Source organism: Triticum urartu, chromosome 6 (assembly GCF_003073215.2).
Source record: "Triticum urartu cultivar G1812 chromosome 6, Tu2.1, whole genome shotgun sequence".
Classification (NCBI taxonomy): domain Eukaryota; kingdom Viridiplantae; phylum Streptophyta; class Magnoliopsida; order Poales; family Poaceae; genus Triticum; species Triticum urartu.
This window is the reverse complement of record NC_053027.1, coordinates 47896163-47908714: the sequence shown is the minus strand read 5'-3', so window position 1 is coordinate 47908714 and position 12552 is coordinate 47896163. Positions and strand designations below refer to the sequence as shown.

General features: G+C 45.9%; 1 protein-coding gene across 2 annotated transcripts; it reads right to left on the bottom strand.

The window, feature by feature from the left end:
* Positions 1 to 7002: 7002 nt before the first annotated feature.
* LOC125517349 (bax inhibitor 1) lies at positions 7003 to 12127 on the bottom strand. Of its 2 annotated transcripts, XR_007287561.1 has the most exons (7): positions 11802 to 12127; positions 9174 to 9317; positions 8945 to 9036; positions 8127 to 8313; positions 7869 to 8024; positions 7638 to 7746; positions 7003 to 7273 (listed from the first exon to the last, which is right to left on the bottom strand). XR_007287561.1 is itself a non-coding variant. In XM_048682541.1 (6 exons), the coding sequence occupies exons 1-6, from the start codon at positions 11907 to 11909 to the stop codon at positions 7690 to 7692; spliced, it is 744 nt and encodes a 247-aa protein (XP_048538498.1). In that variant the 5' UTR covers positions 11910 to 12126; the 3' UTR covers positions 7382 to 7689. The 2 variants fall into 2 exon arrangements, 1 of the variants encoding a protein (XP_048538498.1); XM_048682541.1 differs by lacking the exon at positions 7003 to 7273 and having other exon boundaries at positions 7382 to 7746; positions 11802 to 12126.
* Positions 12128 to 12552: the final 425 nt, after the last annotated feature.

The following is a 12552-nucleotide window of genomic DNA, read 5'->3' as shown; positions in this document are numbered from 1 at the left end:
GGATTGGTTATCAAAGTATGAAGGGAATATTGAATGTGCTAGTAAGTCAATTTTGCTTACCACCCCAGAAGGGAGAAGGATCAAGTATGTATCCCGACATATGCCAAAGAGGACTCAAGTAAATTGCCTAACAGGAGTTGTACAGGAGGAAGTACCAGTGGTGAAGGATTTCCCCGATGTATTTTCAGAGGAGTTGCCAGGCATGCCACCGGATAGAGATATTGAGTTTTTGATTGAGCTATTGCCAGGCACAGGGCCAATATCAAAAAGACCATATAGGATGCCAGCAAAGGATTTGGTGGAAATTAAGAAGCAGATTAAGGAGTTACTGGATAAGGGATATATTCGCCCAAGTTCTTCGCCTTGGGATCGCCAGTACTTCTAGTGGAGAAGAAAGATGGATCGTTAAGGATGGTTGTTGATTATCGAGGATTGAATGAAGTAACCATCAAAAACAAGTACCCACTACCAATGATCAACGATCTGTTTGATCGATTGCAAGGAGCTAAGGTATTTTCCAAGATCGATCTGCGATCAGGATACCACCAGTTGAAGATTCGAGAACAGGATATTCCGAAGACAGCTTTTACCACCAGGTATGGGCTGTATGAGTATACCGTTATGTCATTTGGTCTGACTAATGCACCTGCCTATTTTATGAACATGATGAACAAAGTGTTTATGGAGTTCTTGGATAAGTTCGTCGTAGTGTTCATTGATGATATCTTGGTTTATTCAAAGAATGAAGAGGAGCATAAGGAGCATTTGCGTTTGGTACTTGGAAAGCTCAGAGAACATCAATTATATACCAAGTTCAGCAAATATGAGTTTAGGTTGAAGGAAGTAGGATTCCTTGGACATGTTATATCCGGAGAAGGAATAGCAGTAGATCCCGCTAAAGTTGAAACCGTGACCAAGTGGGAAGCCCCAACAACAGTTGGAGAGATCCGGAGTTTTCTTGGACTCGCAGGATACTACCGGAGATTTATTGAGAATTTCTCAAAGATTGCGAAGCCTATGACTGAGTTGTTGAAGAAAGATACCAAGTTCATATGGATGGAGGAATGTGAGGCTAGTTTCCAGGAGTTGAAGAAATGCTTGGTTACCTCACCAGTGTTGATTTTGCCAGACCAGACCAAAGATTATGAGGTGTATTGCGACGCTTCACGTCGAGAACTTGGAGCAGTGCTTATGCAGGAAGGGAGAGTTGTTTCATATGCCTCAAGACAACTGAAGCCTCATGAGTTGAATTATGCTACGCATGATTTGAAATTAGCAGCCGTAGTGCATGCATTGAAAACATGAAGACATTTTCTGATTGGAAATCATTGTGAGGTGTACACGGATCATAAGAGTTTGAAGTACATTTTCACACAGAAGGAGTTGAACCTCAGACAAAGGAGATGGTTGGAGCTCATCAAGGATTATGATATGAGATTGCATTATCACCCCGGAAAGGCTAATGTAGTAGCTGACGTATTAAGCCGTAAGAGCCATGTCAACACGTTAATGACGGGAGAAATACCAAGGGAGCTAGCAGAAAATCTTTGTGAACTATGTTTGACAATAGTTCCGAGAGGCTATGTAGCAGCATTGGAGATTCAGTCAACTTTGATGGATAAAATCAGGGAAGCTCAGAAAACTGACAAAGAGATTGCCGCTATTAAGGAGAAACTGAGCAAAGGAAAAGCTAAAGGCTTTCGTGAGGATGAGCACGACACCCTATGGTTTGAAGACCGCGTTTACGTGCCCAATGACCCAGAGATCAGGAAGTTGATTTTGCAAGAGGCATACGATTCACCGTATTCAATTCACCCAGGAAATACCAAGATGTATTTGGATCTGAAGGATATTTTCTGGTGAACCGGAATAAAGAAGGATATTGCGGAGTATGTAGCAGTTTGTGATGTATGTTAGAGAGTAAAGGCAGAGCATCAGAAGCCAGCAGGATTGTTACAACCATTGCCGATACCCGAATGGAAGTGGGATAAGTTAGGCATGGATTTTATCACGGGATTACCCAGGACTCATTCAGGCTATGACTCGATTTGGGTTGTAGTTGATCGATTGACGAAAGTAGCTCATTTCATCCCAGTAAAGACCACTTACACCAGTGCTAAGTTGGCAAAGATATACATGACCAGGATCGTATGTCTGCATGGAGTTCCAAGGAGTATCGTATCAGATAGAGGAACCCAGTTTACCTCAAAGTTCTGGAAGCAGTTACATGAAACTTTGGGAACCAGGCTAGAATTCAGTACAACTTTTCATCCACAGACAGATGGACAGACCGAGAGAGTCAACCAGATTTTGGAGGATATGCTGAGAGCTTGTGCGCTAGATTACGGATCTAGTTGGGACGATAATTTTCCATATGCAGAGTTCTCTTACAACAACAGTTACCAAACCAGTTTGAAGATGACCCCTTTCGAAGCGTTGTATGGAAGAAGGTGCAGGACACCGTTGTCATGCGACGAAGTTGGAGACCGCCAGTTGTTTGGTCCTGACTTGATTAAAGAGTCTGAACAGAAAGTGAACTTGATTCGCGATAGGCTCAAGGTAGCCCAGTCCAGACAGAAGAGTTATGCAGATTCTAAACGCAAGGAGATAGTTTACGAAGTTGGAGATGGAGCTTATCTTCGAGTATCTCCACTTCGGAGAACAAAGCGTTTTGGAGTTAAAGGAAAGTTAGCGCCACGATTTGTAGGACCATATCGAGTTTTGGAGCGTATGGGAGAAGTGGCCTACAAGTTGGAATTGCCTGAAGGATTGTTAGGAGTTCATGATGTGTTCCACCTTTCCCAGTTGAAGAAATGTCACGCGGAGATGGCTGATATACCGTTGAGAGACACAGTGTCATTGGAAACTATTCAGTTGGAACCAACGATTTGACCTATGAGGAGAAACCAATTAAGATTGTCGAATTTGCCAGTCGAGTCACCCGCAGCAAGATTATCAAGTTTTGCAAAGTTCAGTGGAGCCACCACACAGAAGATGAAGCCACCTGGAAATGAGAGGAAAATTTACTCAAGGACCACCTTCACCTATTTTCTAGCCAACCCGAATCTCGAGGGCGAGATTCATCTTAAGGAGGTAGGTTTGTAATATCCCAAATTTTCAATTTGGAATATTATACATTAGATCATCATTGCATACTATATTTTATTTTGCATTTTGGTTGATCCTAGAAATTCTACACAACTCAATGACCCACGAAGAGAGTTGGGGATTTCGTTATTTTCATATTTGAGTTTTCTTAAATTTTAAGAATAGGATCATTTGATTTTATTTATTTTATCGTCAATTATTTCTATTACAAAAATATGAGAGAGGGAATAAAATGACTTTCCCAAAATAAATAAATATTGAGGATTTAATAATAAAATCAAATAAGATTTTATTTCGGAGTTTTTCGGTGTTTTATTTGAATTTAGAAAAAATGTGTGTTTTTCAAAATTGCATTTAGGTCCCAAATAAATGTTCACCTTATGCGGTTTGATTTTAGAAGCCCGTGAAAATTTATTTTGAAATTTTTGGAGTCCATTTAGTATTTTTTTTATTTTTCTTCTGCGCGTAATATAAAAAAAACGAACCGACCTACGGGCCGTGTTCGGATAGGACTCCGGCCCGAGGTGGCTTTATAAGCCGGCCCACCCGGGAACCCTAGCCCCAGCCGCCCGCCCAGCCGCCTGACCCCCCCGCCGCCGCCCGTTGCCGCCGCCGGACGCCGTCGCCGCCGCCGCCGGATTCCGCGCGCCGAGGTTCGCCGCTCCTCGACTTCCGTGCCATCGGTTTTTTTTAAAATAGATCGGTTTTCATCGGTTTTTTAGATTCGGTTTTTTTTAAATAGATCAGTTTTTACGATTTATTTAAATAGTGAGCGTTCGTCCGTTCGTTCGTTCTAGCGAACGTTCATCGTTTTTCTTTTTCTCGGATTAAATCCACGATTTTTCTGATCGCGATTCCTGATCCGATTTTCGTTTTAGTATAACTTTTCGCTTGTTTATCAGAATCATGCGATTCAAGCGCCTAGAGTTTCGTCTCGAAACCCTCTATCCATTTAACCAACTTAAACAAGATTTTGCTACTATAAAATTTGCCCTAGATCCAGATTAATAGAATAAAATTGTTTTCTTTCGCCATTTGACTTTCGTTGCTTCGTTCGTTTTGATTCTTTCTGCCAACCGGAGTTCTTAAGTTGAACCTTCTGGTTAGATCTCTTATTTGAGTTTTACCCGTGCATTAGATGAGTACTTATTATATGCTTGTTTGATTGTCTGCGATAGAATACCCGGAGTGCGCCGCTTGTTACTTCGAATCGCTAGGTTTCACGGATCATCAGCAAGGCAAGTAATACTTTGATCATATCTTTTCTACTACCCAGTTTTATTGCATTAGATCAATCCTCACACATTGCATGATTATGATCTAATTAAATTGTGTGATGGGAAGTGGATGAGGTAGTACCTATTACCTGTTTATTATCAAACTTTGAGAGTTACTTCTACGTTTGCTTATTATGCCATGCTATGCTAGTAGACGTGGATTGGGTGAGTGATATCCATGACAGATGTGAGTTTGTTAATTAATGATTTATCTAAGGTGACAACTTAAACACACATCTGGGTGGATTGAGGCACCTGGGTATTTCAGGACTTGCCTGTTTTTTTTGGACCGCCACCCAGACTCAAAGGGATCATGAGACTATTCATACTAGAAACTTCTGTGTGCAGCCACAAGCTATTGTGGGCTCTAGCATAGTTGACTAAGTTGTGCGAACTCTTACAGTGGTAGACTAGCAGATGTAGGGGATGTAGGTGGTACGGTCTACCCGATCGTAAGGTGCTAGCGCTTCTGAAAGACTATGTCTCGGTCATCCGTCTTCTCAAACATCATGTAGTGCGAGAAACCAAACGGAGGCGATCGAGTCTTGTGAGGAAAAATGCGCAAACCTCTGCAGAGTGTAATAAACTAATCATGGTTAGCCGTGTCCCCCGGTTATGGACATCTTGAGTATCTAGTACCTGGATTATCATGTGAATCTCAACATGTTACTCTAAATTAATTTTGTTGGGTTATGTTTAATGATGATGCTTAATTGGGATTGAGAATGCTGTCAATCATTCTCAATGTTTAACAACTACCATGATAGTTAAATAAATTTTATTCCTTTGAAGTAGGAAAAAATTGGCTTTACGCAAAACTGTAACCATAGAGCTTTCCACCAGCCAAATATGCATATAGTATAGCTGTTGCATTCCATTACTCTCTATGTGTTACCTTGCCAGCATATTCCATGTGCTGACCCGTTTCGAGCTGCAACATTAATGTTGCAGACTTTTCAGACGACGATTAAGGAGTTTTTAGGTCGTGGTTCTATACTCAGTGATGCCGTTGGAGTTGATGGACTCACTTATCTTCCAAGCCTTCCGCTGTTATCGTTATTAGATGGCCTTAAGCCATATTTATTGTAATAAGTTCTCTTTTGAGACACTCAATGTAATAAGTGTGTGATTGCTACTCCGCTATAAATCCTCCGAGTACTATATGATGTCAGCATTACTGATCCAGGGATGACACCGGAGCACAGAGATCAGACTGTTTGAGGTCTGGTCGCTACATTAGGCTCCTCATCGATGACCGCCGGCGACGCGATTGCCATCTCCCAGTACACTGCGGCACGGCGGCCATTAGGACCCAGTAGTTCTTGTACTTAGACCACTTCTTTCTCTGTTTAGCATCGTCGGAGACGGTCTGATTCATGGCCCAGCGAATGATGTCGACTGCCATCGCGCCCTTTGCTGGGTCAGGAATCAGCGTCTTTAGCTCTTGTCAGTGGCCCTCATGAGCACTGCATCAGATTCCTTCTGCATGTCAGGCATGGAGCCGAAGTTCGAGCACACCTTCATGATGTTCTCGAACTTAGTGCGGTCACCAGCTGACCACCCGAGGAAGAAGGACCTCGAGCTAATACCCCAAGGGAAGGGGTTGGCGTTGGAGCTGGAGTTAGAGCTCATGGTGATAGAGAGGAGGAAGGTTGATAGTGAGAGAAGAGGGAGGGTGGGTAAGTAGTGATGGGCAGGGTGAGTAAATATAGGCACGATAGAGAAGGAAGAGTGACAGTCATGTCATTTTAACGACATTCTCTTCAATAAGACATCAACTCTGTGTTGTGCCTGACTCCATGAATTGTGTGCAGATCGAGAAGAACAATGAGATGGGCGCATAAGTGCTCCCGACCGTTGACAACAAGGGCAAGCACCGAAGATGTGCTGCCGCCCATCATCGGAAAAGCACCGAAGATGCACTGAAGGGCAAGCACCGAAGAGGGTCTCCCGGTCATTCATCCAATGTCGGAGGTTGTGCCGCCGCCCATCGCCGCCGTCCACCGCCGAGGAAGAACCGAAGATGCCTGAGGCCACTACGGTTACTACCATGAGATGGCCCAACTAATTTCTGCAAGGTCATCCTTGCACCGAAGCTTGAGTGCATCCTCATGCCCCTGGACTTCACTAGGCACTTTGTCACACTGCCGACGGAGTTCAAGTTCAGGAACAACACGATGAAGCTGATAAACGACAGGGTGATCCTGGATCAGGTTGGGCCACCTACACAGCCATTTATCATATCAAGATCGGCCACATGATGACGTTCAAGCTCCTCACTCCCGACACCCTCAAAGTCATCATCTTCGACGACGACGGCATTGAGGTCATCAACAAATGCGGGAAGCACGACGAAGCCTTCGCCACCAAGGACTAGGGCCAGGACACCTTCTTCTTAACTACTATCAGGTCTACTTTGAACTGTTTATGGTTTATGCGTTGAACTGTTATGAAGTGTGGTATGTTATGAAGTGTGATATTGCTTATATGAATTATGCTGTTAAATAGTTAATGCTCTGTTTATAATCTGCTCTGCTTATGATGTGTGGTATATGATTGTGCCAAAGTGTGCTAGTAACCTCATCAACTAGCGAAAAAAATTAGCAAACACCAGGCGTTACACACAATCAAACACCATGTCTTGGGTTTGTTCACTAACATGCATACAACAAAATATCAGGCAGTGTGATTTAGCCCATGCATGCAGACAAGAGGGCATACAGACAACGAAACAAATTGTTCACTACTGCAACCAAACACGCCCTAAAACTGGCGGACGCGGCAACCACGTTGGGGAAAAACTAGTTTTACAGCTCTACTATCAGATGCCTGGCCGAAACGCAGCGGCAGGTCCAGGGCAAGTTGGATGTGCCAGTCGAGCCAACTACCTGGAAACACGACAAGAGAAGAGCACAGGTGAACATCACAATCGGACAGGCCTTGCTCAACAACCTGCAGTACCAACATGTGTTGGACAATTTGTACACATCACAAGGTTAAAACCAACGAGCCACAATCAAGCGTAGCCATGTTCTTCGCAACCAAACCAAATCGTCTCAGGTTTCGATTATCGAGACAGTAACAGGAACGCAAGAGATCCGGAACGCAGACAGCGTCTGCAAAAGCTTCATCAGCAGCAGCAAACTCACACAAGGTTCACACGACACAGATCGCGAATTAACAAGGGTGGCACGGCGACAAGTTACTGCGCCAGCTTAATATCCTACAAGTACTTAGCAGTGGAGGTGGTACCAGTAGCGGCGGCGGCGGTGATGGTATCTACGATGTGCAGAGGACAACACGTTCAGGACCTCCTCTTCCTCTTCTTCTTGTCCTCCGACTTGTCGCCTGCGTTCTTGAGCTGCAATGGCACACAGCACCGTCAGCCATCACAATGGACCAGATCATATCAGAACGAATAGAATTTTGGCAACCAGGTAAGGTGGAGGATGAGTAGGCAGCCGAGGTGGCTAGGGTTCTCACCATGATGATGAGGATCCGGACAAGGACGGCGACAAAGTCGGTGAAGAGGGTGAGCGCGTGCTTGATGTAGTCCATGTCGCCGTGGTGCGCCCTCTCGATGATCTCCTGCGTGTCGTACACCATGTATCCCAGAAAGATCAACAGGCCAAAGTAAACCTGCAGGGCACGTAAACCATGTTTGTATCATGCTCATTCGGTCAAAAATACTGTATGAATGATCTCCGTTGTGTGGCGGGTTCCTCACAGTGTGTATCTCACCTCAAACATGAAGCTGCCAGAGGAGTGGCCAAAGATGGACGTGGCAAACTGCAGCCAGAGCAGGATCGACAGGCCGGAGGAGAGCAGGCCACCGAGGTACAGGTACTCCCTGCGCTTGGCGATGATGGCGGCGCCAGAGAAGCACCCAAAGGCGATGGCGGTTCCAACAAACCCTGTCACGAGGATGCTGGTACCACAGAGCAACAAGCAAGTTTATGTCAGCCAACATGAATAACAGGAATGTGAAACGTAGGTGAGCATTGAGCAGCAACAGACTAAAAGCAAAGCTCTGCAAAAAAACACCAGCAAATCTGCTTGTCCAAGTAACAACCAATAAGTCATATCGATTTTGTACTAGAACTGTAGGTACACAAATTCAGCATCACTAACAAAAATGAAGGCCCAAAGAGTCCATGATCAGGCCCAAACACAGGGTCCAAACCCCACGAGGAAGGGCCCAGTACAAACTGTGGATCTAGATAGCATCCCTTAAAAGACTAACAGTGGCCCATCCAAAAGAGCAGACAATGTAGGAAAAAGGAGGGTCTCAGGAGAACAATAGACTAATCCAGAAGCAGAATTTGGCACCTACACAACCTCACTAATAATGCTTGCAAGAACAACCAGACAACGATGGATAAGGACACATAATCAGCAGATATCCAATAATCCAATCACAGACAGTACATGTCGCACTCCCATGACATATCATCAAACGTCACGGCCAACTTGGTTTCGCTGCCACGGGGTTTACTCCTAAACTATTCTTAACGAGACAGGGACATTTGGAACAACAACAAAAGCAAATTTGTCTTTACCTTGGGTCAAAGTCTATGGCAAGCTCAATCAGAGGTCCAACCGAAGCCCCTTCCAGGAGGGCTGCACCCATCAGCAGCCCAAACCTCTTCCTCTGTTCACAAAAAGATAGACATCAACAAAGTCAGCGCACCATGTCATGACATTTCCAGGACGACAACTTCTTGTGAATTTCTACCCGTGCGGTAATCAAACAAGTTATCACGGTCAGGAGAAGAAGGCAAGACAAACCTCCTCATAGACTGGCACAGAGAACATCCAGGCAATGGTTCCAATACACGCAAGCATTGTCAGCATCCCACCGATGTTCAGGGCAATGTGCAGGTAAGCACCCACGGCAGATGAGGCCAGGGCAAAGCATAGGGTCAGGTAAACCTGCAGAAAACCCAGCAGAATTGAGTCACTTCAACTACCCATAATCAATCTGATAACAATCGTATCTCGTAACTCGTGACCGTGATCAGTTTCCTAAAATTTTGGAAGCTTTTCTGGTTCTCCAGTAGATGCTATAACCATGACCGTGATTGAGGGAAGTACTAGCTACCCAGCCCACGCCAGCCCACGTTTTACTATCACATCAACGATTGAGAGAAGTATGATCCCTAGCAGTGCCCATATCCGACACGCTCTCTTTCTTTTTGTTCACATCACACAACAAGAGCTTGCAGGAGCGAGCCGCCGCCGCATGGAATCGCCTCTTTTCATCATCAATGGATCACTCTATGCTGTGATTTTTGTTTTACCATTCTTTTGCTGCATGCTTAATTGTATGTACTCGTGTATTTAAAGCTGATTTGTTTCTCTCGATGGACTAGGGCCACCCCTCCTTTGCAGCCGTTGCAACCAGCCATGGATAGCTCTTCTTCGGCAAAGAAGAGGTCCACAAAGAAGAAGGCTCGACGACGACTGAGCATAAAAAATAAATTACGAAGCAGATCGACAACATCAACAGTTGACGGCAAAGAGAAACCTTCAGAAGAAAGACAAGAAGCCGACACTGGTAAATCGTCAGCCGGATTTTCATTCGGCCTTGTCGGCTTCTTGTGTTCTTTTCTAAAGGTTTTTCTTTGCCATCTACTGTAGATGTTGTCTAGGAGATCTGCTTTGTAATTTTATCTTTTTTGACACTGAATCGTCCTCGAGCCTTTGCTTTGGACCTCTTCTTTGGTGAAGAAAAGGTATCCATGCTGGTTGAAACGGCTGAAAAGGAGGGGAGGCCCTAGTCCATCGAGAGGAACAAATCAGAGAGAGCGTGGGGGATTTTCTCTAGATCATTTACGTGATCAGCGATGCATATTTCAGGTTTACTTGCCAATCGTAAATCATGAGGGACAAAAAGGAAGGAAATCAAAGAGAACTGCTAATGATTATATGGCATGATGAAAAGCATCCAGTGCATTATGATTCTACATTCCAGATCCCCAAATTTTCTGTACAGAGCGGCAGAATTGGCACCTGGTGGAATCTCCAAGCAACGTGATTAATCACCACAGCAGGTCAGCAACTCCCAAAGGCTAATAATCCAGCGGGAGATCAACCGTAATGCTAATAATCCAGCAGGAGAAACACAATCCGGCGCGAGATCGAGCTCCAAACCACCAAATTGGTGGGGAACGAACCAGCCAGCCAGCGCTAACGAACAGCACAGCACCGACCGCATTGCAACCGCACCGAACAAATCCCCTCACAGGGAACTCGCACAAAAATCTGCGGTCGCGTCGCATCGTGTGCGCGAAACCAATTCAGGAAATAGCAGGAAATTGTCAACAAGAGCACCTCATTCAGGAAATAGGGGAAGGGAAAACTTAACAACCACTCTAACTAGGACATGTAAGCATTCAGTTTCTGCCGAGGGTTCAGACACGCATCCACAGCAACTAGCTAGAATAAACAAATCTACAGCCAAAACTATGCCCAGCCAAGTAGCATCTGTGGAATTTTGTAGCATATCCATTCTGACAAGGACGCTTGGTAGGAACGTGTAATACAGAAATTGTTGCATGACAAGCACAACTGTTCGTTGAAGAAACGAGGAAAAAGCAAGATACATCTGTATCTAGACAAATCTAAGACAAGAATTTTGGGATGGAGGGAGTAACTGGTAGTCATAATTGTGACACGAACGGATTCAGTTCAGGCAGAATTAGGTGACCCCAACCATTAAACATCCATATCCGATCTGATAACGACATAAATGAAAATTACTCCATTATGATTCTACGTTTTGGGGGGGGGGGGGGGGGGATACTCTGCCATGCCTACCGAGAGAGAGAGAGAGAGAGAGAGAGAGAGAAGGAAGGAAATCAAAGAGAAGTGCTCATAATTATGCATAATGAATGATGAAAAAAAGCATCCATTATGATTCTACGTTTGGGGGGGCATACTCTGCACAAACAGTCACAATAGCACAGCGTATACGCAGGCAACCACCTAGCGTATACTAGGGAAATCTACGCCTACCCCGTCATCAGGTAGCGTTCCCCGAAATTTCCGAACAGAGCGGCAGAACTGGCGCTTGGGATCTCCAAGCGAACGCGATTAATCACCACAGCAGGTGAGCAACTCCCCCAATCTAATCAACCAACGAGATGAGACCTAATGCTAACAATCCAGCGGGGGAAACCCAATCCGGCGCGAAATCGAGCGCCAACCCACCGAATCGGCGGGGAACGAACCGTCCAGCGCTAACGAACAGCCCAGCACCGGCCGCATTGCCGCCGCGCAAATCGACGGCCCGCGCGGAAACCCGCGGCCGCGTCCGTACGCGAAACCCTAGAATCTACGTACGGACGGAAAGGTTTCCCCAAATTTATCTGCAATCGGAGGGAGAGGGGGAGAATGGGGGAGGGGGGCGCGTACGAGCTTGAGGTGGGACTGCACGGCGGGGGAGATCTCGCGGAAGTTCTTGAGCGAGTCGTAGCCCCATCCGCTCGCCGCCGCCGACGAGGTCGAGTAGAAGGCGTCCATCCCTGCCCTGCGTCTGTCGAATCGGAGCGGCCTCGCCTCGCCTCGCACGCAAAGCTGCCTTGGCCTTTGCTCGCGCTTCCGGATGGATTTTTCTCTTTTCCTTTTCTTCTTCTTCCGCTGCTTTGGATGGATGGATGGATTTCGATACCGGTGATGGGAGGGGTGAGACGCGAGGCGGAGGCTATATAGGGTGGTGCGACGCACGCGTGGACGATCGGTTGGTTGATTCGTGTGGAAGGAAAAAAGGAGAGGGAGGAAGCGGCGGGGCATCGGTGCGGTACTTGTCTCGAACTTGTGGTGTGCCTGCCCGGTCCGTCGCGAGGGCGCCAGAAGCTTCCGGCCGTCGCGCTGCACGCAGTTTTCCTCTTTTTTTTTCTTTTTTTTTATGAGGGAGCAGTTTTCTTTTCTCGTCACGTAACCGGAAGCAGGGCCGGCGTTTCACGTGAATTTTCATGTGAAAACCCTGCGCTCGGAATTTCAAAATGTGCGTGCCGCCGTCGGGTCGGCCGGTTGCTGTTGGCTGGCGCGCCGTCCGGCACTGTTGCCTACATTAACCACACCTCCATTCAGGGTTGTGCTACCCTTTGGGCCTCCACGGTCGTTTTGTGTTTGAATTTTGACAAAATACAAGAAGGCCAGCACG

Coding starts and splice junctions, on each gene's coding strand:
- LOC125517349 (XM_048682541.1), bottom strand. CDS start 11,909: ATGGACGCCTTCTACTCGACCTCGTCGGCGGCGGCGAGCGGATGGGGC. Junction 9,037..9,173: donor CTGTGCCAGTCTATGAGGAG/GTTTGTCTTGCC, acceptor TTTTGTGAACAG/AGGAAGAGGTTTGGGCTGCT. Junction 8,314..8,944: donor GCCATAGACTTTGACCCAAG/GTAAAGACAAAT, acceptor CTGTGGTACCAG/CATCCTCGTGACAGGGTTTG.